At 36.3% G+C, this 22,343-nt stretch overlaps 1 protein-coding gene across 8 annotated transcripts; it reads left to right on the forward strand.

The window, feature by feature from the left end:
* Positions 1-359: 359 nt before the first annotated feature.
* On the forward strand, positions 360-21,603 carry LOC136259141 (CARD- and ANK-domain containing inflammasome adapter protein-like). Of its 8 annotated transcripts, none has more exons than XM_066052566.1 (22): positions 360-1,536; positions 2,282-2,335; positions 2,441-2,728; positions 3,743-4,506; positions 5,258-5,356; positions 6,285-6,383; positions 9,010-9,105; positions 9,175-9,270; positions 9,340-9,438; positions 9,505-9,603; positions 11,164-11,262; positions 11,555-11,653; positions 11,980-12,078; positions 12,145-12,243; positions 13,108-13,206; positions 13,562-13,660; positions 16,051-16,149; positions 16,795-16,893; positions 18,579-18,677; positions 19,360-19,458; positions 19,516-19,614; positions 21,331-21,601. In XM_066052566.1, exons 2-22 carry the CDS (start codon positions 2,314-2,316, stop codon positions 21,388-21,390), a joined length of 2,811 nt encoding a protein of 936 aa, XP_065908638.1. In that variant the 5' UTR covers positions 360-1,536; positions 2,282-2,313; the 3' UTR covers positions 21,391-21,601. The 8 variants fall into 8 exon arrangements, with proteins under 8 accessions (XP_065908638.1, XP_065908637.1, XP_065908643.1 ...); XM_066052567.1 differs by having other exon boundaries at positions 362-457; positions 1,362-2,335; positions 21,331-21,600; XM_066052569.1 differs by having other exon boundaries at positions 371-457.
* The last annotated feature ends 740 nt before the right edge of the window (positions 21,604-22,343 follow it).

Below are 22,343 nucleotides of genomic sequence, written 5' to 3' on the forward strand. Positions count from 1 at the left end.
GCCACAGTACTCACTTTTAGTAGTGACCTTCACCTCATGGTAGTGTAGGTCGTATGCTGGGGGGGGGGGGGGGGGGGGGGGTCCTGAACTCCCTTTCAAAAACTGGGCAGGACAGTAAGTTACATAATTATAATCTATGCCTATGGTTACAGTGTACTATAATATTAGGTAAACTATTAGCTAACTAATTTCTCAAAAGTGGATGAAGGGAGTACAGGTAGCCTGAAACAATTATCCCACCCCTTATTATTGTTAAGGGGCGGGCGGTGCCAGATTAACGCGCTCATTGCAGTCACGTGTGTGACATTGTTCAAAACCGTGGCTTGCATCATAGATTACGCGCCTCTAATATCTATGCTTGCATGTATCAGGATTTACTTTATAATTAAATAGACTACTAAAACTGACAAACTGACAAAATAAATGTAGCTACGAAAGACTGATCCGACGATGTGAGGTACGTTGGTAGTCGTATATGTGGTACAGTGTAGCTTGCCATTGATGCCAGTTAGCTAGCAACTTAAACTATTGCTTGGAATCCCGTAAATGAAGAATGAAGAGCATTCGCAGTACAGTAGAATAGCTAGCTATACTAGAGGCAGACGTAAACTATATGGAGCTGAATAGTCGAATTTACCTTTACCGTCAAGTTATACCATTAAAAAAAATTATATCGAAAAAAATTTCCCTAAAATTGCGTTTATGTGGCTTCGTATCACTGTAGTTAATAAACATGGCGCCATAACTTCCTCATACTATGGTTTACGGAGATGGGATTTATCGTAAACCTTGTTGAGAGACAATTTTAATACACACCAATTGAATTGTCTCTCACAACAGGACTAAAACAAGGCTTTTTGTTGCATGTACAACAGTACCTGAAAACATAGCTAAACATTTACTCTTGTAACAAGAGTAAACTGAGACAATGGGAAAAGGGCCTTGTATGGCAAAATTACGTTTACTGAAATAAAAACCTGCTTTTTGTACCACGGTAATTTGTAATGATTATAATTATCACCAGCCAAGTTTATCAAATTTGGTCACTTGGGGTTTTTTTCCACTTGAATAATTAAATTCTTCAATGGAATTTTGTACGGAGTACATGTTATGCTGTAGTCTATGGTAATGTTGCAACAAATTTTTGGGTGACATTGTTATAGAGTGCTTTCTTGTGTTGTAGCTAGAGATTATGAGTACTAATGCTCACACTTTTGTGTTTTTGCATATAGTGTAAAAATCAATAAAGTGGTCCCTCCACACTCATTGGGCCCTAGGTGTGTTCGGATAATGGATAAATGAAGCCCATACATTTGTATACAGAACTCAGTTAAAATACTCTAATAGGACTTACATTTTAGGCAAAATACTCTAATAGAACAGTCACTTCCACAGTTTGGATAACAGTACATTAGATAATTAATCAATGGTCAGATAATGGAGGGACAACTGTAGCTAGCTACATTCATTATGTACGGGGAAAGGAAAAGGACCGCTAATGAGATTTTTCAATCAACCAGTTACACCAAGCTAAAGGTATGAAAAGAATGTTGAGTATTTTAAGTTGTTTTAATGTAAAACTAAGGGTAAAGTTCAGTGTACATGCGTAAAATTACTAGTTTTTAGTCAATTATCAATTCCCTTATTTCTTCAGAATGTACATTTGCTTTTGAACATTCCTCAGGAATGATTTTTAGCAGCCACTTGATATTGTATCCCCATACCCAAGTTTGATATTAATAGCTCCATCCCCTGACCATTAAAGGCTGAAAAGGTGGGGGCTCTAAGTAACCACAAGGATGATTGCACAGCATCTGGAAAGTGGTAGAACAAACACTACTTGTGGTCAAAAAATTATCTGTTTGTCTGTCCTACAGGGGCATATAGGAAGCTATTTCCATCATAGTCTCAGAAACTCAGAATGTTGTGTGCCTGTATTTCTGTGCTTTCTGGCAATACTCTACACTTTTGCTTTGAAACTGTGCGTAGTACACCACAACTCATCAATCGCTAAAATACAAATACTGTGCATGGGTATGTTTGACTTGTAGAAAATATTCTAGAGTCATTGCCAGGCTTCTCCTGACCAGTGCATGATAGCTCGCCTTGACTTGCATAGCAGTTATTGCATGGATAGCCTATGCAGGCGAACATCATAGGTAGCTTTTCAATTGTGCTGCGGTCTTGTAAGTTTTAGTACACTTCGATTCATTTGTGTAACTTGCAGAAGGTGTAATGGTATTTACATGTTAGTGATATGTAATAAATGCTACAATATTAGGATACCTTCAATAACAACATGAGTAGTCAGTAATGGAGGATCTTCAACTTAGAGGTAAGATAGTAATGATTCATACCTGTGTATATACTATAATATACCGGCTATACAATTGTAAGTAAATTAAGCCTGCAATTGAAATCTGTGCTTAATTATTTACAGGTCAGGATCTTCCTACTGTTCAGCAACTAAATGAGCTCTTAAAACCTGAAGTCAGTGGAGTGGCTGCACAGTGGTATGATCTTGGTGTACAGTTACTGGACAACGCCACTGGTGTACTGGATGTCATCAAAGCTAATCATCCTAATGATGCTAACAAGTGCTGTACTATCATGTTTGGAAAGTGGTTGATGGTGAAACCTGATGCTAACTGGAGTCGGCTGGTCACTGCACTGTCCACTGTTGGGTTGCATTCATCAGCAGCAGGCCTAATTATGAAATTTAAAAGAGGTACCGGTACATTATTTGTTATCACTGCACAAGGCAAATTTTAGCAGAACATAACAGTGTCTGTTAGGGATTGGGGGGCAACCTCTCCCCCAACCCCCTCCTAAAATCACACACACACACACACACACACACACACACACACACACACACACACACACACACACACACACACACACACACACACACACACACACACACACACACACACACACTCACACACACACACACACACACACACACACACACACACACACACACACGCACACACACATACACACACACACACGCACACACACACACACACACATGTACAGGCTATTCATTATCTGAGAGACCAAGCTTATCTTGCTTTTAGTTGGTTTCTAATAATAGCTTAACTCATCCTTAAATTCAATCTTAAGCTTAGAGTGTAATTTTGTAGCCAGTTTACTTTCAAAATGGCATGCACAGCTAGCAAAAATCTCCCCAGATTTAATCTGAAAAAGCCTGATACAATTTTTTTCTTGTTTTGCTGTAGTTTAACATTCATAAACTGAAATACCCTAATATTCAAAATATCAAATAGCCTATGTTTTATATCTTGGAAGACATCTAAAGTCCCATGCCCTCAGACTTGGGAATTCATCATGGCTGTGATATAACTATTACACAGTGCTGACCACAGGGTTATGACACCATAGGGTTATAGGTTTTCTTCGATCTAAAGCAAGGGCAACAGAGACATCTTTATTTGGGGGGGTCTAGCTTGGTGATACCAAGGCCTAGTTGTAAGTGGAAGACCATAAAAAAGTAACTACCTGCTGACAATAGCTTCCCTCCACCAACTATATCTCCTTATTTATAACTACATACATAGCTTGCAACACTGCTCCAACGAAGAATACTGTGACTGCTCTAGTAGAGAATCTCGAATTATTGATACTATGAGCTACAGCCCCTCCATAATCTTTTTTACAGGCCCCCCTCTCAGCCACCCCTGATCTAAAATGTAAATGCGTATAATTATATTAATAGAAGAGAGCAGTGCTGAGCAAGCAGAGAGTAGTGCTGAGAAGGCAAAAGTGAAATACAAAGCAATGTCCACATCACCCTTAATCACCACACCCCATCAAGCTAGTACTGAATTTGGAATTCTTTTGTCTAATATTATCAGAGAACTGAAGCGCAATGAAACAGAAAATTTAGAGACTATCAAAACTGTTTGCCCTTGTCTTACTATCAAAGATGATCCAAATACTTTGATGTTCAATGAAGAACAACAAGAAAAGATAGAAGCTTGTGATAGTATCAGAATTATGTTTACTAAGAATCTACATGGATGTTGGCGATGGGATGATTTTTCTTTGCTGAAAACTCTTGTGCAATCGTTGGAGACTTCAGATCGCTGTAAGATAATGCTGGAACAGTATGAGCAAAAACTAGACAGTCAAATGAAATTGCATGAGATCTATCACTACTGTATGACGGAGAAACAAGATATTCCTGAGGGATATGATAAAATGGTTGCAATTATACAAAATAAAATATTCCATCATATAACCAAAGAAGAATATGATGAAATAAAACAGTTCATAGTTCAGTATTGTGGAGTTAACTCTTATGTCATCTTGCCACTTCACAGAGCAGCTGTATCTTCTCTACTGCTGGAATTTATCATACCACTGACAGCTGTCTCACACATGATGGAAATAGCTTTACGAAACACTGAAGAATTTCTTAAAAAGGGTTTTGTGTACTTTCAGATATCTTCAACTGTAGTCCTTGATGCAAGATATAATGTGAGTTAGTCTCAGTGTTTTTTGTATCCACTTACAACTTAAAGCTGCATGTGTAACAGTATGTGATTATAATGGTGGTTCACTTGAACACAGAAGTCAGATATAATTGCTGCTATACAAAAGAAGGTTTGTAATTTTTACATACATCCATCGAATGGATGATTTTGTTGACATTAACAAACAAAAAAAATTATATTGCATATAGATATGTACATATTGCTTACCTTCTAACTTCTGATATTCAACTATTGTAACTATCTTGGCAACTACATAAATTTATTAGTTTCTAAATTTTAGACAGCATCCCATGGTTGTCCCTTAAAGCTATTATACTATAGTTACTAGTGCTGTAGTTACGTGTATAATATATAGCTCATTTTTCCACTAAATGCACTGTTTGATCAATTTCACCATTAGAATTAATGAAAATGACAAGGATGTTAAGCAATAGCTAATGTAATTGATTTATTGACTATTTATTATGTTAATAATGCCCCAAACATTAGCGGCGCTGTCCTCTAGTCCATACATCAATACTTGGGGAGATCAATACTTTAGGCACATGTCTTGTGAAATTATTGCTGGTTTTCTTTACTATGTGTGTCAATTCCACTTTGCATCAGTGCCCTTTTAAAACAGTATTCCATTGTAGGTAAGCTCACATACAGCATTTATTATCATGTGAGAACAGTTTTGTTTAGCAAGCAGTATTCATTACATAATATATTTACCAGTGATATGCACATTGCAGAGTGCAGAATCGTGTCTACGTTTTGCTGTTCTGAATGGTGATGTTGATTTAGTGGAGTCACTTTTTAAGGCTGGAGCAGATTTTAGTGTTCTCACTAAGGTAAATGTGTTTAATATGACAAGTGCAAGGAAAAATTTGATATTTTAAGTTTGATTAGAGATCATAGAAATAAAAGGTAGTGAAAAAAGGAGGTTACCTACACATGCAGATATACTATTGGGCATTTAATCCCTATACTTTACTCGATTAAATGTCCAATAGTATATTTGCAGGTGCAGGTGACCTCCCTTATTTTACTACTTTTTTATCTAACTTAAAATTCCTTGTAGCTACTTGTTTACTTACTTTTTATGACAGAATTATGACTGTAAACTCATGCATACCACACCAAAAGAAAGGATGGCTCTATGAAATTAATTTTGCATCTGAATGTACATCCCTATAGCTACCATTAAAACAGCATTACACTTCTTTTCAGGTATGTTGCACCTGTTGTGTAGTGTTACAAATGAAGAATAGTATGAGAAGTACTACTGCAATCAATCCAAGAAAATATGGATGATTACTATTGTAAACATGATGGTCAGCCACAGGTAAGTCATTATACAAATCAACACCTTGCACTGTCAGCAAAAAAAATGGGACACAAAGGAGGTCAAATGCAAGTCTATGGTGTGTGCATCGTATGTACTGTGGTATGCCAAAAGGCACCCGTCGGACTGAAGCAGAGCCTAGCAGTGAAAATTGTGCCCATAGCCTCAGCTATCAAGTTATGCTTGTCTAAAGGTGTTAGTAAGTAAGCAGAAAATTCCAATGAATACTATAGCAACTTACTGGAAGCATTTTTAGCCACTCTGAATGGGCTTGGTTATACTTAACCAATACTGCCAAGGTACCATGAAGGTATTGCAAGGCTGGTTCTAGTCAGTATTTTTTTGTAAGACAGTTCAAATCTACATGGTCCCTAGTAGCTATATTGATATTTAAGTATTATATGTACGTACTACATGTATTCTAATTTTTGTAGGAAAAATGGACACTTTTTCACCTTGCTGCTCAAAATGGTCATGCTAATGTTGTAGAATTACTCGTCAAATTAAGAGCAGATGTCACTGCAGTGGAAGTGGTAAGTTACATCAAGAGTGAATTTATTGTTCACTCTTGTTTATATGATAAATACTAATTTTTCACAAATTGTAGCATCCTGTAGCCACTACATAGCTTGACATTAAATAATTAATATCAATGCATATGCAGTATGACAAAGCTGCTATATTTTATAGTTATAACACGGTTATGTGCAGGCACTCATGCATTAATTTAATTTTTGTCATATCCCGAGTAATTGTGCTATAATTATTCTACACCTCAGTAGATGAAACAATTATAGATAGCAATTTATAGTGAAACAGCACCTGTTGAAGATTGAAATCAGTAGAAATCCTTGGTGCTTTAGACTCTTTAGTGGTGCCACACCCATCTACTCACGATTAGTGAAGGAGACAGGAGTTCATCGAAGATCCTTCTCCTTGCTCAGGTGAATAATTCTTGGTTGATTTAGGTGCTTGTTATTAGAGACTTGTTTACCATTTAGATAAGGATTTTGTGGAATGTGTGAAGTTGCACGATATATGGTACAAAGCGTGGTATTTCCTTCCAAACATTTTAGCCTAGAAAATCTATATACAGTGTGTTGACTATATTAACCTAGCAAACAGTTGTGTATTTTGATGCACAGAGACTAGCATACACCACTTACATGGCTACTTGGTTACTTTTATGTTGAGAAGAAACAGCAGCAACAGTAAAATAAGAATTAAAGCCAATAACAGTGGACTTCATTAGTAGCCTGGGCTTATATTTGAGACCAGGCTTTGATTTTCCCATTGTGCTGGAAATCTACTGGCTTGCTAGCTTGTAATTGAGGCAGTAATTTATTTGAACGCAGATTTTATACAAGGAAATATGGTACTCATTGCTCTACAAAAATTGCTGACATTTCAAGACAATTACATGGTAGTTACATACCATAGTGTATACCAAACTTTTATGTAAGAAAAATTTTGTGTCACACAATATAGATGTCCTAATGTTCAAATTTGGAACTAATACAATATCTTGTGTTTTTACAAAGGCAGCATCAAATCACTTTAATTCTATTGCTGCTACATGTGTACTACACTTAAAATAAATTCTTACAGTGATGGTCAGTGGTGTGAGCTAGTATGAGTATTTTAGTTTAATCATATTTGTACCACACCTGTGGTGAATATCAAAAGCATAGCACTGTGGTATGTAACTGATATACTACAGCAAACTCTGGTATACAATGTAACTGTTGTACCACATTTTGTGGCTACACTTACCAAATATGTTGTAACTTCACGCATTCTCAGCTATAATGGTAAACAACTCCAACAGCACGCACCTAAATTGACATACAATCTACCTGCAAAAGTCTCCCAGCATCACTTTCCCCTGACATGGAAACTTCATGCAGAGATGACAAGTACATAAGCTACAAGTATTTCCACTTCAACCGGATCCGGTGGGCTTATTTTCATCATTAATGCATAGGTAGTGTTTCACTATAAACGATTATCTCTGGATTGCTTTATCTTCTGGCATGTGGTATATACACAATGATAAAATATGACTGAAATATATACAGTGCATACTAGTATGTATATATATATATATATATATATATATATATATATATATATATATCAGGCAAAGCATGAGTGTCCATGATACAACTAATAAGTGCCATGTGGCCTACACATATGGGAAACTGCTGACATACTTCACAGAGTATTTACAATATATTGTGCCATGTGAATTTTGATAGTGGACAGTGTAGTGATGCCAAAAATTAAACTACTGTAATAATTATGCACTACTGTAGTGAGAATTCAAATGTGTGCATATAACAACTTGAGCCAACTTATTAAATCAATATTATAGAACTAACCTGTTAGCCAGTCTGAGGACTTCCTCTGTATAATTTACAACACTACTGTAAACTTAATCACACAATCAATCACAACTATGTTATATTATTGCGTAGAGAGATAACATAGGATATCAAAGAATTTGTTGATTTTTTTGGAATGAGTTGATATACATGCACCTAACTGTGCAAAATCTTGACTTACAAGATATATGCACTGTTACCTGTGTGTATGTGTGCGTAGCTATAAAATTATTTTGTTTAACATTCCTGAGCCAGTGCAATGGACCTTATCCGCAATGACGTCAAAGCACAAAATGGCAGCCAATAGTGTGGACACTTTTGTACAGAGGGTATTGGGAGAGATGGCGGTTCGCTATGTTAATGTTTACATACTGCAGCAAGGGGCAAGGTGACTTAATTAATATTATTATTATTGAACCAGCAGTCAGTGATTAAACAGCCAGTCAGTCAGAACAGTCAGTCAGTCAGAACAATCAGTCAGTAAGAACAGTCAGTGATTGCTATATTACTGTAAAAATGATCTAGATACTCAAATCTATAGCCTCTCTCGAGTCTCTATTTACCTGTGCTATAAAATGGAACATTACGAGAAGCCATACAAACACGTGTGTATAAGTGCTGCTGTTATGGCTAAAATATTCTTACCCGGGTCTTCTAAAAACAGTAGCTGTTACACTTTATTTAAGTATAAAGAACTGCACCACTAAGCATTAAACAAATCTGCTGTATACAATAGTAGTTCATACAGTTGCACATACATTATGTACTTCTGTAGAACAAGTGGACACCTTTAGACTTGGCTGTTCAAAATGGTCATGCTAAAGTAGTAGAAACACTGATTACATCAGGAGCAGATGTTCATGATAGAGGGGTGAGCTGGAGTGTGTTTAATGAAGTTGAATATATTAATTATCTGCATAACTCTTGTATACTTTCATAGAACAAATTAGCATCTTTGCACTTGGCTGCTCGAAGTGGTCATGTTGAAGTAGTGGAGATACTTATTAAGTCAGGAGTAAATGTTAACAGTACAGAGGTGAGCTAGTGTTAATGAAGATAACCATCATGAATATCCACATCATGTTTTGCATGTTGCCATACGTAGTACAAGTGGACACCTTTGCACTTGGCTGCTCAAAATGGTCATACTGAAGTAGTGAAGTCACTTATTAGATTAAGTGCAGATGTTAATGCTGTTGAAGAGGTGAGCTGGTGTGCAGTGAACTTAAATATCATGAATATCCACATCATGTTTTGTGTATTGCTATAGTACAAGTGGACGCCTTTGCATTTGGCTGCTAAAAATGGTCATGTTAAGGTAGTGGAGTCACTTATCAAATTAGGAGCAGATATTAGTGCTGTTGAAAATGTGAGCTGGTGTGTACAATAAAGCATACTGTGATTTGTATTGTAGTATATAGTGCATAGGCAGATTAAAGGTTTCCACTGATGTTAAAACCTGAAATGGTTAGAGTGCAATTGTATACTATTAACAGTTGCTTGGTCTAACTACTGTTTAAGGTCACAAATTATCAAAGTATAATAATATACAGACATAACCATACGATGCATTGAGGCCTATAGGCAGGAGGGGTTTGGACAAACTGCACTCTTAGTGAAAACTTTCACGATTTTTATTAGAAATGATTACCGAATTCCTTAGCATGAGGCGAGGGATCCGGTTTTGTTCTATCCTGTATATAAATAAATAAATATTTGTTCCCATGTGAATATGTAATCCATAATGTCAGCACTAATAGCTAATTGCTCATTCTTTATAATAAAATGTCGACTTCTAAAACTGACAAGAAGTTGAGAGTAATGATTAATGCTACATACTTGTGCAAGATATCATACCCAGGTGGGTTGTAATGGTAATGTGGGCACAAGTAACTTCATCAATTTGTAGTGAACACTGAACAGGCAGCTGAAAAGCAAATAATGCTACACTGCAACTTGTGCTTTTGAGTTCAAGTATTATGCCCGAGTGGGTTGTAATGGTACAAGCACGGGTCACCTCATTGCTTTCTACATCAGTAGTTCCTTCTCTGTCTGACATTGTGACAAAAGTAGACACATTAGTATAATATAGCCCTCAAAATTTCATTACATTCACTAAGAATGTATCTCAGATATTCTAAACTATCGCACCTTGTTTGCATTTGTTGTTTGGCAGATTGATGACCATTCATGCATGTGTTAACGTATAGCATTTTTACCTTTAGCAAGCCCTTTTAAGCAAACTAATTTTAACTACAGCTAAAATATTTAAATTCAAAACAAAACTAAAATTAGTGTTGTGGTATGTCTGATGACATTATTCACAATGTAAGCAATTAGTAACTGCATAGCCCCACTGTTGATGGCACTGCTATGCATTTGATGAATATTCTATGTGTCCTGTACAATGAGTCATCAGTTTTTGTGAGCTCTAGAGTATTACTAACAATTACATAAAAATAGTCAAATAAAATAATTATGTGCAACTTCTGTCTTCAAAAATTATCATTGCATTTGTAGATATGAAAAAAATGTGGTGAAAAGATGAAAACAAATCCTAAAGCTGATCTACAACTCTACATAATATTATATGACCATCTTTGTGATATACTGTATAAATTGCAAAAAGAAGTGAAATACATACCAAAACAGCCAAGCTATCAGGCATGTAGCTCTTATTAATATTTAGCTATAGCATTAACATCATACTAGGCTTCCACCTTTGATTTCATTCACAACCTTTTCCCACTTTTTCAAAATTACAGACAACCTGGTTGTTTTGGCATGGATAATAAGTATACACCTTATATTTGACTGAAGCAACTATATTACAGTATCTTCTTCATGCATAATGTATTTAGTTCTGTTATTAATTTCTGCATAGCTACTTACTGCTTTTTATCCACACATGTACACAATTTATACATAGAAAAATTGGACACCTTTACATATTGCTGCGGAATATGATCATATTGAAATAATCGAGGTACTTATCACATCAGGAGCAGACGTTAGTGCTATTGAAGAGGTGAGTTGGTGTGTGTAATAAAAATTTTAGGCCTGCACTGAATATGCCAGCACATAATAGGTAGGCAAAAGCATTGAGCATATAATGCCAGCGTATTTGGTGCTCTAATAAAGCAGTCAAGATACAGTTTTATAAAAGCATCACAATGGGGTACAACTGAACATAATTAGCGAAAATTTTGAAGCACTGATCAAAAGTATAATGTGCATATATAATAGGTTTAGGCCTAAGTTTGGTGTAATAATCCATGCATATTGCATATATCAACATCACATCTTGTGTATTTCTGCAGTGCATGTATACACCTTTGCACATTGCTGTTCAAAATGACAATATCGAGGCAGTGGAGTTACTTATCAGATTACAAGCAGATACTAGTGCTACTTTAGAGGTGAGCTGGTATGCAGAAATTTAGGACAATTCCCTATCCCTCCCCCCCTTCATGGTGCAGCTCTTTGTACAGTGTTCATACAAAGCTATAATGTAGGCAAGCTGTAGCTTCATTAAATACAGATGTATAGAGGTGGGTATAGGCATCCTCCCTATAGCCCTTTCCATCTTAGTTATAGATAGCCGCAAAAGAATTTCACAACTGTAATAGAACAGTCAATAACTCTAACAGTACAGTAATTACATTACCTTCCATGTGTTAGAAGTTGAGTCAGTTACTACTCAACAAGATCTTTAAACATTGTCAATGAATTGTACATTTCATAGGGCAAGTGGACACCTTTGCACTTAGCTTCTCAAAGTGGTTATGTTGAAATAATGGAGTCATTGATCAAATCAGGAGCAGATGCTAGTGCTACTTTAGAAGTGAGCTGGTGTGCATCATGTATCATGTAATAACTAGTTCAATATCACGTTTGTGTTCATTCAAAGAATAACTGGACACCTTTGCACTTGGCTGCTCAAAATGGTCATGTTAAAGTAGTGGAGTTACTTATTAGATCGGGAGCAGATGTTAGTGCCACTGAAAATGTGAGCTGGTTGTGAGCGTATGTGACAAAACATGAGTGGATAATTGTATCAGTTACTATATTAAAAATATCACATATACACACACACACACGTGCACACACACAGAGCATGTGTTTGTGTGATATTTTATAATATGCGACCAGATTTGTGAAAAGGAGTCTTCCACACACATCCAATTTACCAACTTTGATGACTCATAACTTCAGATTGGAGTAGGATATTGACTTGTAATATGGTCAGTAGTGATCACCAATATAGTTTAGTGGATGGAGGCTTCTCGGACAAAAAGTTATGGTTTTGAGGTTAAACGTGCGTGGAAGACCCCTTTTTGCAAATCCGGTCACATATAATAACTGATAAAAGTATCTACTTATGCTTTGTATACCATAGAGCTGGTTGTTAGGCACATCCACTTAATAAAAGTTCAAGATTTTTTTATAGTTAATCCTTATTATTGTTAAGCACATGTACCTAATGTTGTGAGTGTTATGGATTCACTCTCTTTGGGTGGTGTGATTTGCAGTCATCACATGTGTATATATATAATCCAATAGTTGTAGTCCAGTTTTCTGTGAATAATCCTTCCTGTGATGTATACTGCAGAAGACTGTTTTGCTGGTAAACATGGTGACAGGCATGTTATTATTGGTCATATACCATGACAAAATTCCATGCCTTGCATCATTGACAACCTCTAGCATTATTATAGCTCCAACTCATGTTGGTGCATTGCGTTAGTTCACTTATCAACCATGATTAAGTACAAGAAACGAGTATGTGCTTAACAAATATTATTATATTGTGCACATAATTATATATGTGCGCTTAACAGCCAGACTCTATGGTATTTCTATATACATATAGAAAATCTGGACACCTTTGCACTTCGCTGCTCAACATGGTCATGTTAATGTAGTTGATTCACTTATCATATTAGGAGCAGATGTTAGTGCTATTGAAGAGGTAAGTTGGTGTGTGCATGTATGTGTGTGTATGTGCGTGTGCGTGTGCTTGCGTGTGTGTGTGTGTGGGTGTGAGTGTGGGTGTGTGTGTCTGTATGTGTGTGTCTGTGTGTGTCTGTGTGTGTGTGTGTGTGTGTGTGTGTGTGTGTGTGTGTGTGTCTGTGTGTCTGTGTGTGTGTCTCTGTGTGTGTCTCTGTGTGTCTCTGTGTGTGTGTGTCTGTGTGTGTGTGTGTCTGTGTGTGTGTGTGTGTGTGTGTGTGTGTGTGTGTGTGTGTGTGTGTGTGTGTGTGTGTGTGTGTGATGTTTTATTATATAACCAGTGCAAATATCCACTCATGTTTTGTATATTTGTGTAGCAAAACTGGACATCTTTGCACTTGGCAGCTCAACATGGTCATGCTAAAGTAGTTGAGTCACTTATCAAATCAGGAACAGATATAAACTGTGTTGAAAAAGTGAGTTGGTGTGTATGTGTGTGTGTCCATTTGTTTGTCCATGTTTGTGTGTGTGTGTGTGTGTGTGTGTGTGTGTGTGTGTGTGTGTGTGTGTGTGTGTGTGTGTGTGTGTGTGTGTGTGATGCTTTTTAAGACAGACATGTGTTCACAACTGACATGTGGCCAGCTATGCATGCAAGCCTAGTTCCTGAACTTGTTTTCCAAAAATGTATACATATATGCATATGTATGTTTCTATGTCTGTCCAGTCCCATGTACAGTACATGGGTAAAAAACTTATGCTATATAGAACAGCCAGTTCATGAGAAATGAAGGCTGTATTGAATCTCCATTTCTTGTTGAGGTCCAGACACGAGATTACAGGGCTGTGCTGGCTCCTTAGTGGCTGATATGTAGCAAAATCTACAGAGAACACGTCTGGCCAACATTATAAGGCTGTCCACCAGTAAACCACTGATTCTTGCCAAGCCAGGTCCTTCACAAGGCCTGAAACCGCCATTTTGGCACTCTATACCACCCAGAAAAGACGTCTATTAAAACCAGCCTCGTGTAGTTTGAGTAGTGCTGAGGGTCAAAACTTGTAGTACGATAGTGTAGCTATCCACTGGTGGTGTTAGTTTGATTTTGCCTGATGTGCGATTTGGTTCGGTTCTGTAAAATCTGGTCACATATAAATTATTTCTGGAGCATCACGTGACCTGCCAAGAATCCTGGAGCAGTGGAAAGAAGTCTGGTCAGTGTGTGGTGGCTGGCACTGGTCATGGAGTGATTCCAAAGTATGTTTTTGTGTGTTTGGCTCCTTTACAGCTAGATGAGTGTTATATAATAATAATATGTGACTGGATTTTGGAAAAACGATCCAAATCGCACATTAGAAGTTTCGAGATAAACGGTTTTAAAGAATTGAAGCCAGCATAACTCTCCAAGGATAGCAAGCATGCGTATGAAATTTACACAAAAGATGCATCAATCTGTTACCTTTCAAGCCACTTCCAGTACCTGTAGCTGCTTGTACAGTTTCCCGCCAAATAAGATAGAAAATCTGAGCAGTTGGACGAGCGAAGTAGTATCACGAGTGCTCACAAAGGGGTGGAGGCTGGGGGGTGGCGGGGAGGGCAAAAGATAGGCCTCAAAATGGAGGCAGACCACGATTGGGGTCCAGACACGAGATTACAGGGCTGTGCTGGCTCCTTAGTGGCTGATATGTAGCAAAATCTACAGAGAACACGTCTGGCCAACATTATAAGGCTGTCCACCAGTAAACCACTGATTCTTGCCAAACCAGGTCCTTCACAAGGCCTGAAACCGCCATTTGGGCACTCTACACCACCCAGAAAAGACGTCTATTAAAACCAGCCTCGTGTAGTTTGAGTAGTGCTGAGGGTCAAAACTTGTAGTACGATAGTGTAGCTATCCACTGGTGGTGTTAGTTTGATTTTGCTTGATGTGCGATTTGGTTCGGTTCTGTAAAATCTGGTCACATATATATATATATATGCACAAGCAAGAGTGTTACAACTACTGTGCCTATGTTACAACTACTGTAATATATTCCACTTGGGTGACTTACCTGATAGTGTGGAAAACTGCAGGTATGCTTTGTGAGTGTGTTCTATTAGATTGTGGATAACCTATATGTAAGAATAGTGACAAGGTGTTACTGATCATGAGGCCAAGACACAAGCATGTAGAAAGCTTCGATTGTGCATGCGTAATTAAGCACAGAAACCCAAAATGTGAACTCATAACGAAAGTGCTTACTTTACTAACCATGGATAAACTAAAGTCTTGAATATACATGTTCACCATGCTACTGGCTAATACAGTAAGCGCCATACCCTGTGCTATGGAGGACGTTGCACCAGCAGTCTATTATCAATCAAAACAGCAATATAAACTAACCTGTATCATTCTTTATCCAATAAACAATGAACTATCTTCCATTCTGAGTCCACACCTTAACTCTGGCTTCATTCACAACCCACAGTCGATCCCATATTATTAAACTATACAAAAAGAGGAGATAAAAATACAAAGTTTCATGAAAAATCTAATGATTTCTGGAATGCACTAATGAGAAATGGAAGTGGTTATACTTCCCCATAGGAGGGATATGTTTTTGATATACTACCTTCATTATCTCGTTAATACATTCCTGAGCACTGATAGCAGTGCTATATACACCTTCTCTTCCTTTTGAAGTGAGGTATGAAAGTGGTATATATATTAATACAGAACATGAAACTAATCAGATATAATGAACAATAGCGTAATAATTATATAACTAAACTATATACAGTGGTGCTAGGATTTTAGAAGTAGCATAACACCAACTTGTTTACTACAATAACCAGTGCAAATACCCACCCATTGTTTGAATATTTGTATAGAAAAACAGGACATCTTTGCACTTGGCTGCTCAACATGGTCATGTTAAAGTAGTTGATGCACTTATCAAGTCAGGAGCAGATGTTAGAGCTGTTGAAGAGGTGAACTGATGTGTATGTCGTGAGCGTGTGTGTGTGTTAGTGTTGTTCTAGTACTATAAAGATCATTTTGGTTTAGTAGTACTCCATTTTAAAAGTAGCTTCAGTTAGTATTAGTTCTAGTGCCTTTTAAATACATTTAGTTCTATAGTACCCTCAGTTTACAGGGGTGTTAGTTAGTTTACATAGTTTTAGTACCTTAAGATATAGAAATTTTAGTTAGTAGTATAGTTTTAGTTAGCGTTGGAGGTTGACAACTTACAAGGGATAAATTAGAAAAAAATGTTTTATGACTTCAATAGCAGACATAAGCAACTTCAGTATATTGTGATAATCGACAGTGGTTTTGCCTCTTGGAATGCTCTGTCAGGTTTGGAACTATTTATTCTAGTACTAGTATTACAACATAGTTTTCTTTTAGTTTTAGTTTTTCAACCAAAAACTCTAATAAGTTTTAGTTTTATAACCAAAGCAACTCACAGTAATGATTTAGTTTGAATATAGTAGAACTAAAAGTGAATTTATTACGCATGTACTAAAAGCATTTTAGTTCTAGTACCTTAGATCCAGAACAACACTAGTGTGTGCATGCGTGCATGTGTGTGATTTTTATAAAATATCCACATCATTTTTATGTATACGTTTAAGGACAAGTGGACACCTTTACATTTTGCTGCTCAAAATGGTTATGTTGAAATAGTGGAGTCCCTTATCAAATCAGGAGCAGATGTTAAAGCTACTTTAAAGGTAATTTATTGTGTGTATAGTAAAATTTAAAGATTTTGTTCATGCAAATTCAAATTAGAAACTTCATTCGCACAAATTTGCTACGTTGAAAGAAAAGTTGATTATTGAATTTAAAACAAAACAATACACATTGTCAAGATGCAATGCACATTGCTTTTGCAGACAGTGAAAACTTTAGTTGTAGCTACCCAACAGTAAGATAAAAGATGGTACTGCAAGTTACAGAATATGTATATACGTACATACTGTACAAGTATATATAAGGAAAAAATTAAAATGTACATTTGAGTAGGGAAGGCCAGCCACAGAGGAGTTGACTGAGGAGGAACGACTAGGGCCCCACTTTCATATTTAGTCCCTGACTAGTCTCTGAGCAGTCCTGTGAGTAGGATCAGGTCATCTACACCTGCAGCTATTATGCTAGTGCATATTTATTCCTACTTCTACATCCTGTAAGTCGTACAGCCATGACTTAAGTAGGAATTAAAAGCTGCAGATGTAGATGACCTTCCTTATTTCATTGCTTTCGCTACTATGATCCCTGCTCGAATAGTTTTTTTAAAATTATGACTGGTAAACTAGCACATACAAAGAATGGCACCAAACATATTACAGAAATTAAATTGTGTGACATTACATGCACCTCAAATAAAAATTACTGAAAAGCAAATAGGCCATTCTACTTCATTTCCAGCTACATACAGTTTTATAAAATTAAGAATAGTGTGAGAAGTGCGTCCTTTACTACAGAAATTACAGAGGATTATTGAGGTACAGTGGCCAGCACTGACAGTAGTTATGATGTGATTTCTCATATTATTGCTATGAACCATAATGCTTGTTATCTGATAAATTATTAGGCTTGCACCAACTATGCCAGCATAATTTCAAACATAATAGACTAGCAAAAGCATCAAGCATTATGCCAGCATAATCGGATGATTTTCAAGATTTTTTATTTAAAATGTGCAACGCATGCACCAAAAATGCAGCAAATAATGAACACACTACATCTTATTACTGCATTTCATATCAAAAAATGGGTAATATTATTGTGTTTATTATTTCTTAGCTGATTATTCACACGTAGTGGAAATAAGATCGAGATACTCTAATAGAGCAGTCACTTACTCTAATACAACAGTCAGGAAAGGTTGATATACTCTAATAAAACAACCAACTCTAGAGCATAATCTTGATTTTGAAAGCATAATGGGCTGGATTTTTGAGCACTGCTCAAAGGCTTATTAGGCTATTTTCAAAACATAATTGGCTCAAACCTATACATTATCATTATTTGATAAATTAGAAATATAGAAAATTTATTGTAAGAATCATCAAGATGTTGCAAGGTCACAGCTTGAAATATGGATACATTTTTATGGATCTGCAATTAGCTAGCTAAAAAATCAGAATCTTTACCAGCTTATTAGGCTGAACAAAGTTTGTGGGCTCTTTTTGTGCTAGCTTAACACTACATGAGTATCACCATTACAAATTGCTGATATATTGCATTCATATCACCAGTGAAGGTGGACTGCTGAAATCCAGATCACTCAAACATACATTTTGTGTGGATGTGCCTAATCAAATTAATACACATTTAATTTAAACTGTCATTTTGTCATGACAATACAAATAATATAATATCTGATAGAATATCAACATTTTGTGTATTCACATAGAAAAACTGGACACCTTTGCACTTGGCTGCTCAGTGTGGTCATGTTAAAGTAGTGGATTCACTTATCAAATCAGGAGCAGATGTTAGTGCTGTGTTAGAGGTAAACTGATGTACGTATGCCATATTTACTTGGTTAAATACCACAGCTTCTAGGTATTTGTCCTGTTTCACTTTAGGATATTTAGCTCAAAGATTTCCGCTTAGGCTCCTAGGCTATGGGTAAACATCTTGAACAGGCTCTGCCTTCTGTGTACACCCTCCAGTGCCTAACTGGTATAGTAGATAATAACAATAATAACAGCTTCTATTTGGTGGGATTACTATTAAAGGATATATGGCTGTCTCAAGAGTGGTGTTTATAGCATAATTAACCTGCTCTGAAGTGCAGCAACCATTGCTGCTATGTATAGAAAGAGTATGTACAGTATATACTTGTTTCATGTTTAGTATGTAGCTAGCTCTAGTACGTGCATCACTGCAAGTGCACTATAAGGGAACAACCCCTTCTAAAACATGATGCAGAATGACTTGTTCTTTTCCTAACTGAAAATGCTACCGCAGGATAGTCTACTTCACTTTCCTAACCCAGCTAGCAATTGAGAACATGTAATTCTAATAAAATAAGAAATTATTCTAGGGCAACGTTAATGCTCTATGTTTATATACAATGTGGCAACTATTTGAGGTGCAGCATTTAATCAAGTAAATATGATATATCAAGTTGAATGTGATATACGGTGCAAACATTTATGTCATGCTTTGTGTGTGCATTACTCACATAGGAAAAGTGGACAGCTTTGCACTGGGCTGCTTTTAATGGTCATAATAGTGTGGTGGAGTCACTGATCTGGTCAGGAGCAGATGTCAACAGTCATACTGTTGTAAGTAAACTCATTGGATTACTATGCATATGTTAATAAGCTATATTTATCCTATAGGAGAATTATACTCCTCTGTTCCTTGCTACCCACAATGATCATTTTAATGTAATGTTATTCCTTATTCAGTCAAAGGCAGATGTTTCTGCTTCAACGGAAGTGAGTTGGGCATGTTAAATGAACAGGTAGAAGGATAAATTAGGGATTTTAAATTTGATTACGGATCAAAGAAAAAGTAGTGAAACAAAGGAATAGCTAAAAGTAGTGAAACAATGGAGGTTGTCTATACCTATACCTGTAGATATACTAATCCCTAATTCAGTTATGGTTATAAGGATTATGAGTCCTGCAGGTACTATAACAACCTACTTTTAAGTTATTTCCCATTTGATCCCTTAACCTAAAATTCTAATTTTCCTTCTACGTACTTGAAGGTTAAAAGAAATCTGACATGTATCACTGCAAAATTAAACACATCACGATCAGATTTAGGGTGTCATGACTACCATTTTTAATGGGGCTCCTTTGGTTTAGTTACACATTACAAGGGCACCCCACAATGTTATGCTTAAAATCATACATTAGTTTATTCTTTGCCCTTGTGTTAATGTGTTTGTAACACAATTTTCCAAAGCATTCCATAACATTCATTAAACCTTGCTTTACTCACATAAACAACTTATATTACAGCACCATATGTGGTCAGTCAAATACAACTATATGACAATTACGCATTAACAGCAAGTAAAATTGCTAATAATGACTACTGAACCCACATCAAAAGAAGAATGGCACCAGGAATGCAATAAGATTAATTTTACGTCAGACTGTGTGCCCCAACAATCTATTACTGAAAAGTGAATCAGCCATTATGCTTCATTTTCAGCTGTATATGTTCCACCCGTTTGTTACACAGCAATCCAAATGAAGAGCAGTATGAGAAGTATCACTGCAATCAATCCACTCGCTATGGAAAATACAGATGTTTAGTGTGATAGTTAGTCAACACAGCCACAGGGAATATGTATCGTGCTACACCTTGTGTTATCAGCAAAAACACAAAGGAGGACATGCAAAGGTAAATTCATGATGCATGCAATGTAACTGCTGTGGTTGGCAAAAAGGCATGTCTCGGGATGAAGCAAAGATGGATAGTGAAGAAATCAAGCCTGTACCCTTGTCCATTGTGCAGTTATGCTTGGCTGGAGGCATCAGGCAGTCAGTTAATAGAAAATTTAGCTAAATGAAAGTTTACAAACTTGTTAGAAGGATTTACTGTCTAGGGTTGCTCTGAAGACAGGTCTTGATTGCAGTTAACCAATGCTGCCATGAAAGAATCTCAGAAAGCGTGACACAAGTGTATGGTTTTCCTTTTTCATAGCCATACATGAGCGCAGGTAGCTGCCAATAGAAATCTTTTGCATCCACTTGGTTACGTATATATGTACAGGAATGTAGTAGTGAGTTACAGGGGTTGTGCTGGGCCTCCTACTCCATACACCTGCTACCCTAGTGCATCCCTTTTGCCACCCCTGTACCTGGAAAGCTGAAGAAATTGAGACTTCAGACTTTTAAAATTACCATGAATTGAATCATATAAACGTATAAGACTTTTAGTTTATACTTCCTCAATATAACAACTACTACATAGATTACTGCATTAGTGAGCAACTCAATACCATAAACAAGCAGTTACTCAGGTGCACTGGAACTATATACTTTAGTTAGTTAGATCTTCTAACTATCACCTACATATATTGTACACAGTTTAACTATCACATATATATATATATTATACCTTTGTTCACATAGTTACACTGTATATAAAAGTATTTGTATTGTTTACTTCTGATAATGACATTTTCTTTCTTGCAGTACAAGATTAAAAAGCAGTTTCAGGATTTGATGAGTGTTTATCATCTAAACATCTACTAGCCTTGATATGAATTGTAACATCTGGATGGTTTATACTAATCATATCAAACTCATTAGCTGTAGTACAATCTATATATACCATAGTTAGGAAATTATTTGACTAAAATATGTACTATTTTCAGGATAAAATATTTCATTTCGACCTGATACTATGATGTTGGGTGTGCATGACACAGTCATCACTGCAGTTAGGCATGGCTGTTGCACTCATTACAACTCCTATTGAAGGTTGAAATTTTTCATATGGAACAATTTTAATTATAATCTTCATACATTTTTTGCTCTCACCCATTGATGACAATTTTTTGTGTGAACTAAGAAAGAGGGATTGTATATCAAAAGTGTTGAGGTATGCACTACAGAAACAATTAACAACTATATATAGCTAGATTGCCATGAGGTCTGGTTACTTTGTGAGATAGAATAATAGTCTTGAAATTTATCTCTGCATGTGGGAATTTCACCACTGTCATCATAATAATGTTTACAACTGACTAACCTAGCGAACATCTTTCATTCTACACTAAGTTAATCAACTTTCAGATTTCACAAATGTCTGACAGTTAAAGCACTTTACATGATTTTATTTGTTAATAAAGTTTACTTTTTGAGAATAGGCTTTGTGTGCAAACTTTATATGCTATCAAAACTACACAATTAGCTATAAGTGTAGATTTTAAGATGCATCTATAAAGCTATATATACTATTAGAAATGATTGTAACATGTGTAACACAATTACTTGATGCAACTGGAGTGATAAAACCAGACAACAGTAGCCACAAGAAACAGAATGAGAGGAAATAGTTAAGGTGATCAAGTGAAGGGCTATAATAGCAATTGCAACATCTAGGTTACACAAACTGTAGAAATGTAGTCATTTGTATAGTTTAGCTTTAATAATGTCTCCAGAATTACAGTAGCTAATCGCTAAGTTGAACACTTTTCAACTTT

Source organism: Dysidea avara, chromosome 6 (genome assembly GCF_963678975.1).
Source record: "Dysidea avara chromosome 6, odDysAvar1.4, whole genome shotgun sequence".
NCBI lineage: Eukaryota > Metazoa > Porifera > Demospongiae > Dictyoceratida > Dysideidae > Dysidea > Dysidea avara.

Bases quoted from the DNA above. Each gene is read 5' to 3' on its own strand.
- LOC136259141 (XM_066052566.1), top strand. From the start codon at position 2,314: ATGGAGGATCTTCAACTTAGAG. The intron at 18,678-19,359 runs GTAAACTGATGT...TTACTCACATAG, and splicing joins ATGTTAGTGCTGTGTTAGAG to GAAAAGTGGACAGCTTTGCA. The intron at 19,459-19,515 runs GTAAGTAAACTC...TTTATCCTATAG, and splicing joins ATGTCAACAGTCATACTGTT to GAGAATTATACTCCTCTGTT.